The sequence below is a fragment of the Anas acuta genome, chromosome Z (genome assembly GCF_963932015.1).
Source record: "Anas acuta chromosome Z, bAnaAcu1.1, whole genome shotgun sequence".
Lineage (NCBI taxonomy): Eukaryota > Metazoa > Chordata > Aves > Anseriformes > Anatidae > Anas > Anas acuta.
In genome coordinates, this window is record NC_089017.1 from 59,116,746 (window position 1) to 59,140,005 (window position 23,260).

At 37.6% G+C, this 23,260-nt stretch overlaps 1 protein-coding gene across 15 annotated transcripts in view; it reads right to left on the minus strand.

Annotated features, from left to right (window-relative positions):
• CSNK1G3 (casein kinase 1 gamma 3) overlaps positions 1-21,870 on the minus strand; it is a 70,794-nt gene extending 48,924 nt beyond the window's left edge. For 3 of the 15 annotated variants that reach the window (XM_068666572.1, XM_068666565.1, XM_068666575.1), the window contains exons 1-4: positions 21,323-21,841; positions 13,129-13,198; positions 7,953-8,383; positions 3,444-3,484 (exon numbers count right to left, since the gene is read on the minus strand). In XM_068666572.1, the coding sequence (XP_068522673.1) occupies positions 3,444-3,484; positions 7,953-8,127 (216 nt within the window). In that variant the 5' untranslated portion in view covers positions 8,128-8,383; positions 13,129-13,198; positions 21,323-21,841. Of the gene's footprint in view, positions 1-3,443; positions 3,485-7,952; positions 8,384-13,128; positions 13,199-20,094; positions 20,420-21,322 lie in introns of those variants that run through there. The other 12 variants (XM_068666566.1, XM_068666571.1, XM_068666567.1 and 9 more) reach the window with 12 other exon arrangements.
• Between the last annotated feature and the right edge of the window lie 1,390 nt (positions 21,871-23,260).

Genomic DNA, 23,260 nt, shown 5'->3' on the forward strand with positions numbered 1-23,260 from the left:
AATTGTGTGTTTTTGGTTTACATAATTAATCTTGAATGTACAAGCAGCATCGTGAATGTGATTTACAGAACAATGCAGAACTGGAACAGTTCCTTATGAATCCTTTGGCAAATACCTAAGCCATTATTATTTCAAAGCTGTTTCATTAACATAGATAGCTTCTTTTCGCCACAGAAGAGCATTCCCTCTTAATGAGGAGCTTGGGGTTCAACCTGAGTTCTCGAGATTTTCCTGCCATCAAAGCATTAGCATGCAGTTGACATAGTACCAGTTACCAAAGAAGCAGAAAAAATAGCTCCTTCATTCATAATCTTTTCTTCCTTATTTCTTATTTTCTTTTGTGGGATGCTTGTACATTCAGACAAAAGAATAAAGACATTTGAAATGAAAAATCCATTTCAAGTTCATAATGCATTTTTATTGCAATTATTTTTGCTCTAAAGACAAGGAATAAACTACTATAGTTTTCAAGACGCGCCCTTTCCATCTAAAGGTCCATGACAAAACACTTTATCCGTAGTGTTACAAGTTTTCAACAACTTTGTTAGCCTAAAGCACAACATTCACCTACTACCTAGTTTTCATATTTTTAATAATCCATTGAGAACTCAGTGTACATTCCATCTCTACTTCATCTTTCCTTAAGAAGCAAACAAAAGCTATTTCCAGGAAATTTTTCTTTAAGAGGTAGGGTTCTTGTTAAAGAAAAAGATCAGTCTATTAAGCATGTGATTTGGATTTACTAGTCTACACATTTCAAGTAGAGAGGTTTTGAAATGGTAGCATTCTAGACTGCAATAATTTAAAAAAAAAAAAAAAAAAAAGGAAAAGTTCTAGCCTTGGAACTGGTATCTTCTTTCCTACAAACCTCTTACAATTTTTATGGACTAAAATCTAGTAAGTCAGATGATTAATGAGTTGATGAATTAAGCATTACAGATGAAAAACACCAGTGACTACCTTGTAATTTGTTGCCTTTCACAAAGACAAAGGAAAATCAAGCTATTTGCTTGAGCAGAAATTCCTTCAGTTGATATTTGGTTAGTGCTTCAGCAACCTCCCATGGAGGTACGTTTGGGCAATGGAGAAGTTAATTGAAGGAGAAGACAGAGCTGAGTAACAAGTAGGAGGTGCAAATGCAGTAGAGGGTCATGTATTAAGAGAAGGAAATCTACCCATAAACGCTAGGAATTGCTACCCTTTACAGTACACCAAATAGTAATGTAATTGCAGAACTACCTCATCAAAAGGTACTAGTCTGCATACTACTAGAACAGCAGAAACACGCAGTTAGCCAGCACAAAACCCATTCCTAACACTCTTGTTCCGATTAAAAAAAAAAAAAGGGGGGAAGTTCTGGCCTTTCAATTTTGAGTACCTGTCCAACAAAATAAAGGCCAAATGAAAGAAAATGGATTATAAGCATTAAGATCCTGAAAGTAGCTGTCTTAGGACAATAAATACACACTTTATATAAACTTCATAAATTAAAATGAGTATCTGTGTGAGGCCTAAGGGTCATAAGAAGAAATTTACATAGTTTAAACTTTTTTCTTTCACAAGTAATCCCTAAACTACCAGAAGTATCATGAACAAGAACATACTTGTACACTGCACAGGAGGGAAAATATTAAACACACTGAAAAATTTGAAGTCAAAACAAAAGTCATAAAATCCATTTAGTTTAAACATCAGTAACAGACACTCAGCAAGCCTTCAGGAGTAACTCATACTATCATTTTTGAACAAGGTATATGGTTACATTTAGATACAAAACATCTGGCATAGGAGAAAACAGGTTCTCCTACCAGCTGCTCACAATAAACCAGCAAGTAAATAGCGTGATGCTACCATAAGGAATTAAAATACAATTTTGGTATAGCGTAGGAAGTATTATAACCATATCTTCCACCAGCTGCTGTTCAAACTAGAATACATGCATTATTCAAATTACCTCATTCAGTAAACTACAACAGGTACAGATAATTACTAAAAGGTAGAGGAAGTTATGAGCACCTTAATTAAGCTAACAAAACAAAGAGCACAGACCTGATGTCTGCTCGCAAAACATAAAAAGTGAATAAATGCTAAGCTGTTAGACTAATGTTTATAAAGGGAAAGGAACGTATACCATGAGCAGGTATACAACCTCCCTAACCGTTACAGAGTCCTGGCACGCTCTCCAGCAGGAGAAGCAAAACGGCAGAAAAGCAAAAATTCAGCAAAAAAGAACGACGTAAGTAATAAAAACAGTTTTATCACTGAGCAGATTAAAAAGTTTTCTCACTCAACATCAAGCAATTAATGCTTCAAAATATCACTCTCTTGCAAACTGTTTCTGAACGTGCTCTACAGTAAGTAGTTTTTAACTAGAGGAGTTCTCAGAACACTTTCCAAGTTTCACCAGACATTAAAAAATCACTTGAAGATTGTTTTAAAACAAAGTCAATTTAGATCAGATATAATGCAAACACGATGAACACCCTTTGAATTGCATCCAGCATTACTCTTTTGAAGTATAACCTGGCTGTTTTTAAATCTGTAACTACTCCTGAAATAATTATTTTCTAATAATTATTATTCTAATAATATTTTTCTGAACAGTGGATAGTTGCACACACATTTTGCATGGAATATATAAACATGTAATACTTTTTAGGCTTCCAGTTTTAAGCCATCTATTTCTCTGTTTCCATAGCTTGTCTTCCTCTTTACAGAACCCAAATTTCACCACTCTACGCTGTGAAAAGCATTCTGTTCTACTGTAGCAACAAGAAACTTACAGCAGTCCCCAAAAAAGTTAAAGGACAAACAGTAAACAAATTAATTCTGTCTTGAAATACCTTGGTTATGAAAACAGACATTTACCTAAAAGCTTAAATGAGTTCAGAAGCAAAACATGAAGTAAGTTGAATAGTTCTAATGAAAGATGCAGAAAAGAACAGAACAGTATCACGTTAACAAATATGTAAGTTTTACATATTTGTAAGTGAAAGGGAACTTTTGACACACCGTCACAAATAAGAAGCCTACCAAATCAGAAGTGCAAGTATCAATGACAACAGATGAAAACCAGTTCGTTGCTAGAATAAGGGTGTTAAACTAAGGACATTCTGTAGAATTTCTGGAGCTTTTTGTAGTCATTTGATATCAGATTTGCATTAAATTTGGCTTTTACCTACTTGTGGCAACTGCTGAAGCAGGAGTCAATTACTGACTTCAAAGACATTGATTTAGCTCTCAGAATAGTGACAATTAACTTTTAGCTTTATTCAATATGGCCAAAGCATATAATTACAACTACGACTAACTACTTTCATCTACTCTATGAAAACATACAAAAGTATTAATGATTTCAATTAAGGAAAAAAGCCATTGTATATTGTAAGGAAAATCCTGATTAGTTTTTCATCCCAAATCTTAACAAAAAAGTATTAACTTACCAACTTAATTGCCACATGTTCATTTGTGTATAAATTGTTTCCTTGAAAACAAAACAAAACAAAAAACAACAAAAACAAGAACGTGAGACTTCAGCAGTGACAGTTCATAAAAACACAGAGCTGTGGGAGATCTATTCTGCCAAAAACTATCCTCATAAAACACAGCAAACTTATGACTACTTTCCTTAGCAATTAAGTAAATTACTTGTCAAGAACTCATCAGAAAATTACAGATGACACGCTCAGCAAACAAACAACTTGGGCTTTAACAGCGTTAAAATAACAGAGGACCTTTACAAGCAAAGTATGAATAGCAATTTAAACTCACAACAAGTCTTAGGAACTTGTTTATAGTTTAGAAAGTATAAGATTTTTGGTCTGAATTACAGAAACACACTGAATTTCTGTGATAATTTTCACTATAGTTCACAGTAAAAAACACAGGGTTACTCTGCCATAAACGTCTTACTCAAAAGTTAAAAAAAAGAAATAATAATTTAGTAAGGTTTAAGAGGTTTTTTATTATTGTTTTTTTAAATGACAATAGGAGGACTATAAGAAACAAAAAAAAAAATAAATAAAAGAGCATAAACACTTAAACATTTTCAACATGTCTTACAAACGCTTTAGGTATCCCGAGAACAGAGAAGATAAATGGAACAAGTCTACATGATGAACATATCATTACTATACACATCTGAGTAAAATAAGTCATCTTACTTCAAGATTTAAGCCTACCAATTAAAGATAAATTATATACACTTCAAGAATTGTAACTAAAAGCACAGGCTTAAAAAAAAGGAAAGGCAAATTAAACAATCTTCAGTTACAAAAAAAAAAAAATAACAGAATCTGGTACTGTTTCCTTAATCAAGGAAAATCACATTTAAACCTCATTTAAGATTCTTTGGAACTGCTCGTCAAAGATAATAAATATTGTGGTACTCATTTTAAAAATGCAGTCTTTTACTGTTATGCCATACTTCAAGGAGAACTTGGTTCTTGAATAGTGTCAGAAGTGGCAGTATCATGGAGACAAAATTTCAGCTATTTCACCACATTTGCTACATTCTTCAATTGGTACATTAGTAATGTACCAATTTTCAACTTTCTCTAGTATCTAAATCAAATTTGATATTTTATGTTTTCAGATTCATTGCTGAAAACTATTTTTTTTCTAAAATTGTTATATAGTTTTGCAACATTACATTCTAACAAGTTAGAATTGATTAGGGCTTCCATCCCTCTTCCCTTCTCCCCTCCAGCACCCCACTTCTGTATATTACTAAACTCAGACTTAAGACGAAGATGGCAAGAATATTATTGCCAAGTTAAATACTTACACCATTTGGAAAATGCATCTGCTGTTTTAAAAGCAATTCTGCAACTGGATGAGCATATTTCTAATCACCATTACTTCAAAATTTTATGCAATGACTGTAACACTAAAGCTACAAAAGGTGTAAAACTGAAACGTATCAGGTAAGGGAGAAAAAAAGAAGTAATCACTTCTGACACTTCTGATTTCCCTACAGGATTCAAATGATTCCAGTGTGTACTATTTTAAAGACAATCCTATGTTTTTCTCTGTAACATTACGAGTGTCTAAATTTGACGTATATAGCTTGGTTTTGTTAAAAAAAATGAACAGGAAAAGAAAGAAATGGACCAAAACAAAAAGGTAAAGATAATTATGTTTATAATAAGAGACTGATCTCAGCTCTAGTCCTTATTTTTAAAAATAGACTACTCTTGCAAAGCAGAAAAAAAAAAAAAAGAATAACTATAAAATCGTGTGTCTGTTATGGGATCAAATTTACAAAAAGCAAGCTACCTGAAGGATGTACCCTAACCTGGTTACCAAGCAAATGATCTATCATGATTCAATGATCTATCCAGGGACTATAGCAGACATCCCAGGTACCTAAAATATGTATTTTATGATTGAGTTTGTTTTAAAAGAATACTTTGAAGCTGTCTCTGTGTTTTTGCATTGTATTACCATATTGAAGACAGTTTAAAAAGCCTTGCAGGGAATGTGCTAGTTCAGTCTAACTAGATATTCCTGTCATCTACTAGATTAGTTAACAAATCCAGTAACTATCCAGTTCCAGTACCCCAGGGGAGTGCAGACAGGTTTATCATTCTGAAGAAACATTAGAAGGGATATTGTAACTTTGAATACAGTGAATCAACGCAATCATCTCAAAAAATGTAGGACATCACATTTGACACTTCTGGTATCTCTGAAAGCACAGAAGGAAGTAACATGTAATACATCACAACCAGCAGGAACGTAAGTCTGGTGGGACAATAAAAGAAAACTCATCTTAACTACAGCTAAGGAAAGTTTTAAGATTAACAGCTCAATATTCAAAACAATTTAGTCCTTTGCAACTCAATGGTTGCGCATAGTGTTTTAAGTGGCACTTTCATTGAGACAAAATTTCAGCTATTTCACCAAGTTTGCAACATTCTTACAGTAACATTACTGATTTGACATGCAGCCAATTTACCATGTTAACCACAACAAGCCACAGAACAGTGGCAATTCCTTTCTTCTCAGGAGGAAGTAGTACCGCAATGGCTAAGCTGCAACTGAATTTCTTACTTTCTGAAGCACATCTTCATCACTCTAACAACTTTATTCCTCCTGTATGGCTGAAGACTGGACCTTAAGCCACATGCTAAACATATTCAAGTTTGATGAAGTCCACAAAACAAATTAACTGCTTGCGTGCATCTTTGTACACAACAACGGAGGGTTGCCTGCTTTAAGTTATTTTTCCGTATGCATTACTACAGTAGAAAGTAAGAAGTTAAAAATCTATCTCTAATACGAATCTTAGCTGTCGCTTTAAGCAGTTAATTATTAATTAAAACATCTTACCCCTAATAAATTACAGCTTTACCCCTAATAAATTAGGGCTTGAAGAATCAATGTATGGAACAAATAAGATGTTCAAAAAAAAGCCTGGTGCACTTTGCAGATGGAAGGACAGAATACTCTTCCCCCTATTTCTTTTACCAGTATGCACAATTTATTTCACTATCACACTAATTTTTAGCCACTTCAATATTGTTTCTTTTAAAAAGAAATGGATGATTTCACTCTGTATTTGCTGTAACCAAAATAGATAATATGATAATAATCTGAAATAGATAACCAATTTTGCATGCTGTGACCACACCAAGGTAATGGACAAGAAAATATTCAACTTGATTATTTTACAGTTACCTTCAGCAGTAAATGTGGCATATTAATTGTATTGGTTTCTTTTATTTCATTGAGAGGTTTAAGTGAAAAGTAATCATTCAAGGAGAGTTTAGAAAAGTTTAAGACAAATTCAAAACAGAGCTCCTGCCTGACTTCTGATTTTCAGAGGCACATATATAGCAATTTCGTGTAATTGCTGCTGGAATAACTACAGTGCCTCTTCCTGAGACTGTTTTAAAATTCAGTATCCTCATTAAGAGGTACAGTAATATTCTTTCATTCCTCTACAGCATTACTGTGTTCATCTTATTTGCATTCTGACACAGAGCATAGTGCCCCCTGACAGCACTATACAAAAACCAGTTTCTATTATCTTTCTGCAGCACAATAAGTAGTTCTACCAAAAACAGAACACCAACAGAAACACAACAACATAGCCCACCCTACTCTCATATGCCCCACACCTGAACAAGTCCCTTTTAACCTTCAAAAACAGCATTAAGTCAAGTCTTCCATAAATATTGAAGCAAATTCTTGCCATTAACTGTTCAGTTACGTTAGTTAATACATACAAAATTTCCATATCTTAAAAACCCTGGACAGCCGTGCTGTCATCACGGAAATGTAAGTGCCCAAAAATAAATTGGTATCTTCTCTTTCAAAACCACCCATCGTGTCCATTCTGTACTTTTTTTATTAATGGTAAGATATCCAGCACCACCTCCCCCCCCTTCCTTCTCCAAAACTCCAGACCCAGTCTGACTGCCCCTAATTAACAGCAGCTTACTGTTTAGCCTCGCTACACCATTACTGGTGAAAAGGAAACCAAGGGATCCAACAGCTTGCTGTTGTTAAACCTTCTGGAGTGCCTGCTACACTGTCTTCCAAGAGACATTCTTAACACATTATTAAGACTCATATACGTTTAGCTTCAAATACATCTGAATAAGCTGCTTCTGGAAGTCAGGATAGAGAGCAAAATACAGTAACTATGAAAGCATTTCCAGCATCTTCGGAGAGACAACTGACTGAACATGGGACAGCACTGCACACGGTTATGAAATGTTATTAGCCCTGGAAAGTCTCCGGCTGCATTGAGTCTTAATATGTAATAGAGCTTATATGGACTAGGGTTCAACCCAGAAGAGAGCTACAAGGCAAAACGAACACATCTGAAACTTGCAAGTAGTTTGAATAGCTGTATGGTGTGGATATCATGAAGGTATCTTCATGCCTAGCCTACACACATGGCTTTGAATAATGAAAGTTGAAATAAAGAACAGTCATCTTACCTAATCGCAATTCTCCAAAGTTACCGCCTCCAATTTTTTTGCCAACTCTGAAGTTAGGGCCAACCATTAACACTCCTGAACTTGAACCAGTTCCACGTGGAATATGGCCAGACCTCCCAGAAGTCCGTGGGATTCTTTCATCTGGCTTGTCCTTGTCTTTTTTTTTATTATCCATGTCAAGTTTACGGTACTCCACTTTGATTTCTTCCTCTTTTCAAAATCAGTATAAGCAAACTCCAATTAGATGGTGTGAGAATGCGAACATCACTAGCAGAGTGCCCAGCTGGTTACTGTCAGGAAGCAGTCAACAACAGCGCATTCATCCCATTTGCAAAGTTGTTCTTGTTTCTTTTCCCCTTGATAGTATCTGCAGCAAAACGTATCTCCAAAATGTACGCAACCAGCAATATTTACTAGCATTTACAAGAACTCTGTTAAAGAAAAACAAAGTTATTCAAAACAGTAAAATCCTTGTACAAAGTTATATCTTCCTTTAATCTGCCATACACTTAGAATGCAACAACATTTGCTTCACAGATCTTCTGTGAAGTACCCCTGCATAGTTAAAAGTCTGTTTCCAGCACACAACTGCTACAGATATTGGTGCAACTGAGATGAGCTAAAAAAATCTCAAGGCTCTACACAACAGATTTTTTCCCTAAAGAAATACCCTATAAAACTACTTCCTGACTCTGTGAACAGACCTAAAATTGCTATTTAAACATTCGTTGCATCTCATGCCAGCTCTGCAAGAGACAACGGTTCAGTTCTGATTTTTTCCCCAAGTAGTATCTATTTACCAAAGGAAATGCTTAAGCTACATAGTTACTGAAGTTACTGAAAGACGCTCAAAGTGAAAATGATTCCTTTACCTTTTCTGAATTAGTTTGAGATTCATGATTTATACACTTACGACAAGGACACTACAATTCATTCAGTAAATTGTGGAACTTGAAAATGTATTCACTCAAAATATTTATTCTCTCCTGTCCCATTTAATTAGGTCATACATCTGCTTTCATACTCCCCCCATCCACCATTTAGCATCATTTCCCAGACACCAATTCCAACATGTTTTTTTTTCAGAAAATGCATGTTAGCTTACTACTACAATAAAGAATTAAAGAAAGCTTTCAGCTTTATCTGGCCCGTAAGAATAGTGACTGGTGTTTTCTATTTGACAACAGTGGTTTAAAAAAAAACAAAATTGAGAAGATTGGCTACTACACAGCCAAAACTTCAGGGAGATTTAAATACCTGTTCAGAATTATTTTGCTACAGTTTCCTCAATATTGAGAATACATGGCAGAAGAACAAAACATCCTCTGAAAAAAAAATAATGTACCTAGTGCTATTTATACAGCCTTTGTTAAAGACGGTCACTAAGAGCTTATTTTCACTGGTTTGAAGGGAAGATGCTGTAATTTCTTAAACTCAACTATCATGAAATATAATTATTATTACACATATTTCAGCTTATTACTGTCATAAAAATCAAAGAGACAGCAGAGAAAAAGTCATAAAAAAATATGAATAACCACCCGAATAACTGCATCTGCTGATTCAGAGATACTCACATAATAGTTTTTAGCAGATGATGTTTAAAAAAATCACTAATCAAGAGCTGACTAAACAATCTGCTGAACAATGAAGCGCAAGCAAAATTATTTGGTGAAGAAACATGATTACTATCAAAGGGGAATGAAAGACTTGTTCACAGAAACACAAATAGGGGCTCCAATCCAATTAGAAAAGCCTAATGCAATGGAAAAGTATGATAGTAAGTAATAAATGTAGAGGTATAATACAAGTAGATGCGTTTAAGAGAATCATAATACAGGCACATTTGGCTGCAATGTACTCTTGCAGGCTCGAGTATTGTTAGATATCCTACAGCAACGTTCCAAGCCAGTGACCTTGAAGAACTAAAGAGGAAACATTACCCATTGTTTCCTCACCCACTGTGCTACAAAGCCAGTTAAGAAATAAGGAAACTAGAAATGGAGTATGTTAAGGTAGGACTTTAAGTGAACTAATTATTACTTGGAAAGAAGGTCAGTACATTTGACACAGCAGAATATATAGATCTTTTAATCAGCAAATGAAAAGAAAAAAAAAGACTTGTGTTCCATATTTTACTGGTTCTCCACTGAGAACTAGCACAGCAAACCTAGAATTTTTGAGTAAACACATACAGCCTTCATGGCAAGTAGAAGCAATGCCCTTAAGCTCAGCACACAATTGCCAACACAAAATAGTAAAATAAATAAATAAGTAAATAAAAATTGCACAGTACTAACATAGTGCTTTGGTAATCTAAGTAGTAGGGGAAGGCCAAATTTCCTGACATTATTTTTCACATACCAAAATCTTCACCCTACCAAGTGCTTAAAGAATCATCTCAGAACAGTGAAAGGCTAGACAGTCAGTAATCGTTCAGTGATACCAACAGGTTCCACAACAGAGACTGGTCATGCAGGTAAACCTGAGAAGATCCAAATCTGATTTCAGAATGAACAGGATTCTTAGGATTCTTTTTCCCCAGTAAAATAACACACTTCTGCTATGCATCTAGTCATCAAAATGCCAATGTCGTAGCTGTGGACATCAAACTAGTGTTTGCCCCTCCTCCCCACCATCCCCATCACTCAGAGGAGGGGTTGGGATATATGATCTTTAAAGATCTCTTCCAGTTCTGGTGGTTGTACCCAGCTGGGCAACTGAACTCAACCACAACCACTGCCTCACTCCCCCTCCTCAGAAGAGGGGAGAAGAAAGTACGCTGGAAAACAAATCAAAAAAAGCTCACAGGTTGAGAAAAGGATAAGCAAATTAAAGGGGAAAGGAAGTGGGAAAAAAAATACACAATGGCCACATGGAAGCACTGAGAGAAAATAAGTTACTCTCTACTTCCCATCAACAAGCAGGGTTCAGCCACGTCCTGGAAAGCAGGGCCTTGATATGCATAGCTGTTGTTTGGGGGGACAGACATCTTCATAATGAGAGCCCCCCCTATATTTTGCCTTTGCCACGACTTATTGCGGAGTGTGACACTATTACGGCATGGAACATCCCTTTGGTCAGTTTAGGCAAGCTGCCATGGCCAAGTCCCCTCCCAGCCTCCTGCCCATCCCCTATAGTCTTGGTGGGGGTTGGACAGAGTCCTGATGCTGTGCCAGCAATGCTCAGCAACAGACCAAACACTGCTGTGATACCTGGGCTGTCTGAGCTACATGTGCAGAGCACAGCACGGCATGGGCCGCTGCAGAGAAAGCTGACTCCACCCCTGCCCAAGCTATTCTATGATTCTCTAACCGCTTACCAATTACCATCACAGACAAAAGATACAAATTGCACAAAATTAATTTATAGACAACTAAAAGTGAACTAAGGTGGTGAAAAATAAAAATAACTACCTCCTGCCCCTACTCTTCCCAGGCCCAATTTCACACATTTGTTCTCAACTCCTCTAACACCTCACCCCACACCCTGAGCAGTGCAAGGGGCTGGGGAAAGGGTGCTGTGGTCAGTGCACAGCAGCTCCTCTCTGCTACTCTCCTCCTCGCATTTTAACTCTGCTCCACTATCAGCCCTGCCCACAGGCAGCAGCTCTTCTGCTCCCACATAGCTCCATACTATGGGATCCATTCCCCTGGAGCAAACTGCTCCAGCACGGGTCCCCCACAGGTGGGTGGCAGCTCCCCCCAGAGCACCGACCAGCAGTTCCCCTGCGGGCTGTGCAGGGAGAGGCCCCTGGTGGAGCAGGCTGTCCCCCTGCAGCCCATGGGTCCCCCATGGAGCAGATCTCCACGCTGCAGCCCCCCCATGGGTGGAGGAGCCCCCGCTGGAGCAGGTGGATGTGGCCTGGAGGAGGCTGCGGCCCATGGAGAGCCCCCGCAGGAGCAGGCCCCGGGCCGGAGCTGCAGCCCGTGGAGAGGAGCCCACGCAGAACTGCTCTGTGCCTGGAGTGCCTCCTGCCCTCCTTCTGCACTTGCTGTCCACCCTCTCAGTGACTGCTGGGCAGTTTCTCTCACATTTCTCCCACTCCAATCTTCCTCAGCTGCTGCATAGCAGTTTTTGCACGTTTTAAAATATGATTTCCCAGAGGGGCACACACACTTGGCTGCTGAGCTCATCTGTGTCCTCTGGCAGGGTCACTGGTACTGGATGGAGCAGCTGTGTCCAGTACAGGGCAGTCCCAGGCCTCTTCTCATGGAAGCTACCCTGCAGCTATTCACTGTCGACACCTTGTCACAGATAACAAATACACTTACAAAAACAATGTTCGTGTCTTTCAGATATGTGACATTCCAAAAAATGAAGGTGAGTAACTGCTTTTCTAAAGCAGCAAAAGCTTTCAGTAGAAATAGTCTACCACAGAGTTTTCAATAAGGAACATCTACTTCCAAATTTTTTTTGTATCCACACACAGATTTCGCCAGACATCATTTTAAAAACCAAGGAACCAAAAATCAAAAAGGTTAAGTTACAATGGTTTAATGGGATAAATACTTGTGCTTATATTCAAGATTATCAAAATAATTTGTTTCGTAAATTGTACTAGCATTTTGTGAGCAAACCATAAAGCAAGAATAAAACTAATAAAATTCCATATAATAGAGTACATACTAAATAATCTGCTTACTGAATTATTTCCTAAAAAATTAAAAAATTCTCACAATGTTTAAGTAATACTTTATTGAGAACTTCACTGAAATTTAAGGAAACAATGCATGAAACCACACTAACTACTAAACTAAACCACACTAACACATATTTCAGCTTCCAAAAATGAATCTATTATATGGTAATTTATATAATTCCATCTTCTGCTACTGAACCAACAGATATTCCAGTTACATTATGGGTATGCTTCTTTATATAAACTGAAATTAGCACCTTTTATCAGATTTCTGCTAAATGAATATAATAAGCTCATTACATTTTTAGCACACTATGTCAGAAGGAAGACACTTGTCAGAATGTCAGAAGGCATTCCTATCAGTTTCTTCAGGATACAATACTTGCTAATAAAATAATCTGCAGTTAATTTGACATAAGGAGATCACCTCAACTTTCATCACACAAGTTCCTGTACAACATTTTATGAAATATCTACCTTAGAAATACAAAAGACATTAATGGTTTTGTTTGTATTTATTTATATTGCACTTACCTATGAAACAATAATGCTGCTCATGCCAATCTCTCTTCTTCATCATAATGCTCCTTTTAGAGGAAAAGCACTAAAAGGAAATACATATATGCAGCATTTGCAATTACTTTGGCATTCAAATAGTCCTGATGTAGAATGCATATAGAGCACGTTATGGGGTTAATCACATCAGTCTTAGCAAACTGTTAGAGAAAACCCAGAAGACTTTTTCAAAGACTCTATGTAATATATCAGACTTGTATGCCATTAACAACACCAACAAAAAAATCACAACTGTATTACACAGCAAGAAAAAATAGCTATTAGTTACAAATTAAGTCTTCAATTCCTATAGATGGAAGATAGAAGGTGAAATGTGACTGTAAGGAAGCAATTAACAGGCATAGAAATGTGAAGTTAAATAAACAAACCCTCTATTAGCTCATTATTTGATGGAATTTAACAGATATTCCCAAGCACTGTAAAGAGATCACCTAAAAAGCAAAGAAAGGAGTGGTAAAGACAAGCAAGAGCAGTGAAAACAATACCTAGATGCATGTTTCAGCTGACAGAAAACAGTCACACACCTTATACCTGCTGAAGTATAAAAGGAATCTAGGATTCAGTTTTAGAGACAGAAATTAAAATTGACAGTAAAAGACAGGCAGGCTTCTGGTCAATATATACTGTCAATATACCGCTTAGATTGAGAACACATGGTCAAATCAACCCAATAAATATAAAATTAGCCGTAATACTAGAGTAAAGTCATCCTGAAACAAAATCCCCATTTTAAGGGAGAAGCATGTAAGAGCAACTGTATTTTCTGGGTACACAGAGAATTACAAGCTTATGCCAATACTGCTCTACATCAGCTGAAGTATGAGGTCAAACGCAAAACTTAATAGCAAAACTAGATTAGCCACCGTGCTGGTACGGCCATACCAACTCTGAAACTCCAATAGTTATTCCCACTAAAAGAGGGTTTGGCTCTGTGCTCTGCACCATGATTGGAACCTATTGTTACGGTTCATCTACATGTTACTTCTTTCAGACTTTTTGCTCTTGATGTTACAACTTCAATAATGTTATTTCTAAATACAATAGGTGATCAAATTCTTGTTCACCGAAGTCAAGGCAAGGATTACAAAGACCATTCCCTAAAGACTCTACTGTCTAAAGTTAGATGATCATTTTGTGATAGTTCTCAGCCTTCTCATCAAATATTTCCTTGAGAGAACATTTTTACTCTACAGAATTGTTTTGTGCATTTCTGATTTGCTTGCTTACAAAATCAACACGGAGTTTCCAACTCAGAAAATGCAGCTTGTTTAAACACTTGTTTTGCACACATTCTACCAAACTGAATTCTACATACACAAAAAGCTGAATGATTTAATGAAACTACATGGACATGTGCATTAAAATGAGCCTCAACTCACCACTATATTCGTTTGTTTTTTTTTTTTAAATCCATGTTGCAGTAGGGTAATCAGAAGAACCCAGAATACTGAAAATTCCATAAGAATTAGACATAGAAAAACTGGAAACAAGCAAATATCTCACTTCCAAATGAATTCAGTGTGGGAAAGTTCTGTATTTTTTTCTTCTGACAGATCGCGACCTTTGAACTACTTACAAGTATGCACTTAAACATCAAAAGAAAACAGTTCGAAAAAAGGGTACTGAAACAAAACACTGTAATACTATACACATGGTGAATAAATGGATGAGTTTAAAAAAAAAAAAAGTCTCTTTTGTTGCATTATACACTCAGTATAGTCAGCAGCTTTGCTGCTATTGTTCCAAGTTCACACACCACCCAAAAGGAACACATCATATATTAAGCAAACATGCTGGTACAGAAAGTCTGTGAAGCAAAACGATCTTTCCCTGAACCTACACTGGAGAAATTTTAAGTCCTCCTAATCTTTTTATCCTTGAATCAGTATTCATAACCTCAAAGCATTTCAACAACATCTATGAGAAAAAGGGAAATAAGGCTACATAATAAATAAGGCTACAAAAAAAAAAAAAAAAAAATCAAATTTCCTTATCACTTGTATTAAAAGTTCACATTTTTCAAGTTCACTGGAAACAACCATAAGCTCTTCAGGTTGCACCGCTACCAAAGATATCACATTAACACACAAACAATTTCTTTCACATTTACAGGTTAAAAAGAAAAATCTCAGATTCACTCAAGAGAGCCAGCTGGGCTAACAACTTGAAGGTGCCATTAAATTTTATCATCACAGGGGTGTTTCTATTATCTTGCACAGCCACACTCAACAGAACATGACATAAGAAAACACTGCTCCAAGTCATTTTTAGGGTCAAAGTCTAATCGCAACCGTGTCACGTTGCTAAAATTAAAATTCTAATACAGGGATTGACACACAGGAAGAGCCTACACCCAGAAAAGAGTTAGACATCCCTAGATTACAGGTGCTGCAGCAGCACCACTGTAATCACATGCAAGCTTATCTGAGGTGTATGCCAGAACATTCTTTCTCAGATACACAAATCACCTTTAAAAGGAAAAAAGCATCCAGAAAGTTTCTATGCTCCAGATCTACTCTTTAATAAAAATATTAAGAGAACACCAAAGCTGCTAAAAATATTTCCCAGTCAGGAAATAACAAAGTTAAATGAAGCATACAACTGTCACTCTTCCTTTAAGTATCATCAGATTAAATTAAACTACATAAGATAATGCATAATTGCAAGATCCTGTATCTGTGCTGGTATCAGTAGACTAACATTTTCCTCCAGTTTTAGAAAAAGCATACAGTAGCAGAAGAGCTAGGGAGGAAAAAGAAAAGACTCCATGAAACAAAAAGACTTTAAGAAGCACTTCATGTTTAAGTACAAAGCATTTAAACAAATCACCCAAGCCGCTACCATTTTCATGTCTTCAGTTTTGCTAGTCCCTCAGACTTCTTGGTTCATAGTACTTCCACTATAGTCTCATGGTTGTTGTGTTTTTTTTTGGCATTTGCATTAATCCAGCAGCAAAGCTTCTCTGCACACCTTCCAGAAATGCATAGAGAAAGTTTCTAATGCCTCTGATTTCCAGCAGTGTTCCTCTAACATTACATACAGCTTTTATGAAATAATCCACCCACTCAGTAGCCCTTATTTCAAACAAAGAACAGTCCTGTTCAATTTTCAGTCTTCACCTAAATGTTACAAGTACGCATGGACAGACAGAATAGCAGAATTTTACTCAACAAAACTCCTTCATAAGTACTTAACAGTACAAAAAAAAAAATGCATTTTTTTACATTACTACATACTACATGTCAGAAATCTAGATCATATTGAGAGCTCCCTTGTAAGGCAATCAAAACACCATTCAAATATCTAGTAAACTATTTATGGTATTGTTTTTACACATTATGAAAAGATTAAACTCTTTTTTCTAGCCTAGACCTGGGATGACTGCATCATTTTCCTTCATTTTTATAAACATGTCTCCATAAAATAGAGGACATCTGTGAAATTTCAAGTTTACAGCCAAAAGATTCACAGCTGAAGAGCCCTTGAAACTTAATCTTCTTATATCTTAGAAAATTTTCTAAGAGCTTCTAAGCTCCAAAAATTCTTGTGATGGTATCTAAAAGGAAGAATAGCTCTAAATTGATACACAATTTGCTAGGATTGTTTATTTAAACTGAAAATAATCTAGTTATTGAACAGTGCTATATTTATTTTATTCCCTTGAGAGAAATTCATATCTTCACATGATCTTCATGTGACCCATAAAACTAGAGTTGACATTCCTACAGCTTTTATTACAAATAAATTCAGTTATAACTGTAGTTTTCATTCAAACACACACTCATAATATTGGTATTACACCACTTTGACAGTTGTTTATCAAGGCCCCCAAATCCCTAACTGCCACATTCAGACCCTAAAAATAAATGTTAAAAAGTTCATTGCATAACTCACATGAACATATCCAATCTGATTTTGACTTAAGAATATTATTTCTTAATTTTCCAAATCACAGAAGATGAAATCCCTAGACAACTCAAAGATAAAGTACTGAAACATTCAGTATGTAATTTCCATATATACTACTTACTTGGAGATGAGTTTTGAAAAAACAAAAACCCATTTCCAAACAATTTCTCCTGGCAATTTTTCTCCAGCTAACAATAAACTGCATCAAAATTGCTAATTACTGTGTCATTACACATTTCTTGGATAGCACTGTGTAAAAGCAACCTCAACATAATGGAAACTTACTCATCAGTAACTTAATTCATTCATAACAATGTCATCTACTTGACATACACGGGGAACAACAGACTAACTCTTGCAAATCTAAGGCAGCCAATATGTGTCATTCTAAGGCAGCAATGCATGTCATTTCTTAAAACTTTTTAAAAATAAAGTTTGCTTTTTTTTTTTTTAATTAAAAAAACTTTTTTTATTTTAACCTTAAGACGTCTTATCTCTTTAGAAAACAGACTAAAGGCTTTTGGAAGAACATTCCAAGTACTATCAATGGACCATTCTTAGAGCTGAAAGTCAGAAAATTTAAAACAAACATCAAAGGGGCACTTCTGGAAGTCAGAGATACTTATCTCTGTTTGGTAAAAGCTGAAAATAAATTTAATCATTTGGTCTTCCAGTCAACTGTAGATACTATTCACCTCAACCCAGTTACAGTTACCTGTAAACTCAAGTTGCACCACTTGTTATCTCTCCAGATTTAGAAATGCTCAGCCTCTTTAAAGAAAATGTTGAACAGAAGTAAAAAGTGCAAGTTTCATAACGTGCTCCTGAGAACCCGCTCCTACAATACTACAATGAGTATCATTAGTTTGAGGCAACCTTGAAGAGAAAAAATGGCCCAATATTTTTTACTGGACTTCCTTTTTTTTTTTTTTTTTTTTTTTTAAACCTCCCACCAGTGTAACACACTATTTTTCCCAGTCAGCGTAACACAAGTAAGAAAATACAGGTTCAGGCTGGAGTGTCACACCTCCAATGATCCTTATCAGGCCTCTGGACTGCAATCTCTACAACATTACTGCATCTTCCTGACAATACTGCACAGTTATTATTCTAAGATATCTCCATTTACATGGATATCATCTACATGGAAACTGACATCAACAGTTTCATCATCATTTGAAAATAATTACCAACTCCATTTTAAGATATTGGAACTCCTCTAAAGCAAACCTTTATAAAACTACTTTGTATCATTACATTAAAAAGCTATTGAACATAAAAAGCCTTCCATATTTTTACATATAGAAATGCTAGCTGCTCCATGTAAGTCCAAATATAAAGACCTAAAATGGAAATTGTTTAGTGTCTGAAGTCAAAATAGTACTTCAGAGACTTTCTGTGCAAAACAACACATTTTTTCAATACTACTGTCTTCTAGGCCGCAGAGGTGGGTCATACCCTGGACTAAATCACAAGTTCTAGCATCACAAAAATAATCTGCCAAGGAGCCCCTACCTCCAAAGAACTACAGCAGTTTTCTACAAAAATATACTCTACTCAGTCTTCCAAACACAGCAGATGAACACTTACTAGCTAATTAACACCTCAAGCTCAAAGAACCAAACCAAAAACAGGTCAGTTTTAAGTACAGACAGTCTTTAACAGTACAGACAATCCAGGTCTGAAACTGTTTTGGAAAATACAGATAGGCAGTACAATGGCTCAGCACGAAGGCTCTCCTCTCCTGCTGCATCTGGCCACAGGTACCTGCTGCTTTAACTGCTTAATTCACAACAGACTCTGAACTTAAAGCCTGCTATAAAGCTATTAAGTTCACTAGCCAAGCAGAAAGTACACAAACTCAGTATTGAACGGCAGCTGAATGAACTCAGGATACAAGAGAAAGAGGCAGAGCAAGGGAAGAGGTACAAAACAGAGCAGGCAGGAATGAGCAAGGAGAAGAAACACCTGGCAGCAAAGAGGAGGACTCTCCCAGCACCAGACATCAAATCAGACCAAGCACTCCACATAATTTCAACGGCTGCTGTTTCACAATCAACTTAAGGCATCTTTCAAAGAGAAAATGTTCACAGACCTCCACAGGCTAATTGCCACCCAGACCGTACTGTTACCTGTGACCGGTTCACCTACTTACTATTGCTGTACATAGTTTACTGGCTTCTCAGAAACACTCAATAAATAAACATAGAAATTACAGTGTGACAAACCACATGCTTCACCATGAAATCCAGGCCCAGCTTGTCAGAGGACACTGCTGGATTTTTGTACCACTGAAAAGGACACTACCTTCCATTCTTATATTCCACGTTCACACCGGCTTAATACTTGAAGGTAACATTGACAAAGGGCATGAACTGCCACCCCGGCAATTACACCCCTGTAATCTGAAAAAATAAAATAAAATAAAAATCCACTCCTGGAAAATTACATTACATTATCAACAGATTTTAAAATAACTTTTTACTTAAAAAGTCTTGGTATGTTAGAAGCTGAAGAGGGTAGTAAGGTTAAAGGGAAGATCATAAAGCATTCCTCTGTGTTTTCTGAATACAGATGAGCACTCTGCTACTTACTAGAAGTTTCAGAAATACATTTAAAACTAGTGCTTTCAGAAAGGTAAGTAATCAAAATCATAACCACTCCTACAGTACAGACTGGTATTCTACCTATTCTCCTAACTTTTCACTTATTTAAAATAACAAAACAAACAAACTATCGTGCTTTTATTTATGCTAATACTTAGATTAAATAAACACACTTTTTTTTTTTTCCCTTCACTGACTTATTTCAATCGCAGCACACAAGTTCCCAGAATCCCAGTGATATTATCTAGGATGCTACTCAGAACTAAGCATAGAAAAACACGCTCACAAACAGCAGATTGATTTCACTGCACTGGTTCTGCAGCAGCATTGAGAGAGTCAAAGCATCGGCACTGCCAACAATCTTCAAATTAAGGTTTGCAAGAAAGTAAGACAATCAGATAAAACTTACTTTTCCGCAATTTACCAAAAGGTAAAGACCAATCATATCGAAGTCTCAAAACATTTCAGAAGAATGTTAAAGGCCCAGAGACAAAGCAAACAGCACGTTGCAGTTCTTAATGCTTCTGCCTATCCTTCCAGGCTGGATTCTCCTTGAGAATATCCCACCCCATTTCACTGCTAAATAACTCTCAGTATCATGATCCGTTTAAGCTAATCTAACGAGTCAGCCACGGAAAACCACTGAGCCACTCCCCCTCTAAGCTCTGCATCAGCTCATCGCAACTGCGGGTTGGGTAGGACTGAGCAAAAACTCCTGCAGTTAGGTTCTGGTTGAGCCAGTGAGCTTTAACGGGTAAACGACACCCCTTAAAACTCCTTCCTCCTGCGGTTTGTCTGTGTCCTCAACTGATTTACTACCCATAGCCACTTCAAAACAACTAGTTAAAAATAAAGACCAAAGAAAAATAAATAATAAAGCATATAGGTTGCTTATAATAAAGCATATAGGTTGCTTAAACAGATTGAAAAGGTTGCATTAGCCAGCTTGATTTATTAATATAAATCAGACAGTTAATACAGCTAATCAATACCTCATTCTTTGTAGAGATGTTTTGTGTCATTGCACGATACTTGAGAAAAGTAACAACCACCACTTCCCTATTCCTCACATTTCATCTACTGTTATCTCAAAGCCCGAACAAAATGAAATTTATCCTAAACACTGGGAGACTTTATAAAATTTTCTTTGTTAAAACTCATTTTTAAGACAAAAATAAGGATGCTACAAACACTCGTCACTTTCCCACTTCTAACCTTTAAACAACCCAGTGTAGTCATTTTAGAAGCATAAACAGTATTATTTGCCTAGGACATAACTTTGCAGGTACACTGTAGTTTTGATACACTCCATCAACTCTGTTAAACCTGTTTATTCACAGAAGCCTCACGACTGCTGAAAAGTGAAAAAGTTAGCACTGTAAGCAAGCTCAGCCCTGTTAACTGGACGAGAAAGAACTTTTTTCCAGGTTCAGTAGTCTTCCTTGTGGGGAAGAGCAACTTCAGAAAGGTTTATTAGGACCGCGCCCGCAGGTCTTCGGCACACACAGGTGGCATCTGGTAACTAATCCCTAAAACCTTCATCCTGGCCAGGCAGGACAGAGAAGAGGTGACTGCACCGGGGCTGCACGAGCGTCGCTGTATCAGAACTGGCTCTCTAGGCGCAGAAATTCACTTACATTTCATTAGCAAACCAGCCTGTTTCGGAAGCACGAGTAGCAGGAGAAGAGGCTCACTTCTCCAGCTGAAAGCCAGCTCCTGCTAACGATCCCTCCGCCGCTCGCCAGCTGATTTCTCTCATTTCAGAGCCGCAACACACGGTGCCGCTTATCCCTCTGCGGCTGCTGCTTCACTTGTTGAAACTCCTGCGCGGAGAAGAAACCGAGAGGAGGAGGAGGATGCTGCGGGCAGCAGGACGCCTCTTAACAATCACTTCATAATAATAATGAAAAAAAAAAAGAAAAAAAAAAAGGCTCCCGCTTCCCCTTGCAAAGCAGCGAGCCCCAGCTGGAGCTCTCCCCCCGCAGAACGTTTCAGACGAAAACGGGGGAAAAAATAATAATAATTATTATTATTAAAAATAAAGCAGGCAGCTCGCGGCGGGAGACTCACCGGCGAGGCGGAGACCCCCCCCCCCCCCCGGGGTAGGCGGCGGCAGAAAATGGCCCCCGGCCCCGGCCCCGCCGCGGCCCCTGCACCGGGCGGGCGGGATGGAGGGCGGGGCTCGTTGTGGCACCTCCCGCCCGTGTGGAGGGAGATTGGCAGCCCTCCCGGCCAATCGAAAGGAAAAGAGCGCCGGGGCCCGCTGAAGGGCGGGGGAAGTAGCCAATCAGAGAGGGCGTGGGCGGTGCCGCTCTGCCGCTGCCTGGGCAGCGCCGGGCCGTGAGGGGCGGCCCGCGGCGCGTCCCCATCCCTGTGCCCATCCCCGCCCCCATCCCCGTCCCCGTCCCCAATTTATATTAACCTTTTTGTTGTGTGCCGGTATGGCACACAAGGTGGACCTGGGTAGCATCATCATTCATTTGCAGAAGCACAAGTCCTGTGAGCATCGCCTCCCGCCCCACGCACAGTGCCGATTCTCCTTCAGGACGCCTGACTCCTCACAGCAACCCGCCTGGTTTCCTTCCTCACCCGCTGTCTGGCTGCAGTGCCCGCGGACAGATCCGTACTGTGCTGTGTAACAAGCTTTCCATCCATAAAAGTTGGTTTTGTTAAAGAGCAATTGGCACATACCCACTAATACTACTATTGCAGGATCCCGTCAGACGCTTAAACTTTCCACTCCTGTAACCGGCTAACCAGAGACCAAAATAAGCATGGTATTGCTGTGACTCCAGATCTGTTTTGCAGAACCTATCCTCAAATTTGACATCAGCCTTAATCAGAAAATGACATATTCTCACAAATCCTAATACTGCACTCCCTGGCCTTTACTAAAGAGGCTGTTGCAACCTGCTGATGTGTACAGACTTATCAATGCATACAGACTTTTGTGTGTAAAAGCTGTAGGGGCTTTTTGCAGTAAAGTTATTATCTCTGACTTCAAAAATTAAATTCATTTTCCTTTCATTCAACTCAACATATTATTTAGTAACCTTCATTACTACCATATAGCAGAAGAACAAAGGCAAAAGGGAAAGATGTTTTCCATATATTAGAAATTTGAAGAAAGAATGCATCTGTTGGGGTGGTTGGAATTACGGTCAGTGCTGAACAAAGCAGATAATTGCTATGTATAAAATGTGTTTGCACGCTTAGTAAGAAAATGCAGGCATAGCATACCATCGAGTACACAAAATCAGACAGGAATGCTGTGGCTTCAGCTTTATGATGTGAGGTACACACGAACAAATGTTGTTCCAAGTGAACAAAAAATTAGCTCAAGTGTTAATACCAGGCTGAACGTTATCATTGTCAGGGAATCTTTCAAAAATTCCTGTGCACACAGCAGAATAACAGAGCTTGTCTAATACCATGCCCCTTAACTTTCCAAAACCTTTTTTTTTAAAGTACTTTATGAGAAATTTGTTGAGATATTTCATTTCCTGTGAATTTTCAACTTTCATTTTAATATCTACTTATAGTTTTGCACTGATAATTCAAAGTCTGTTTCTAGT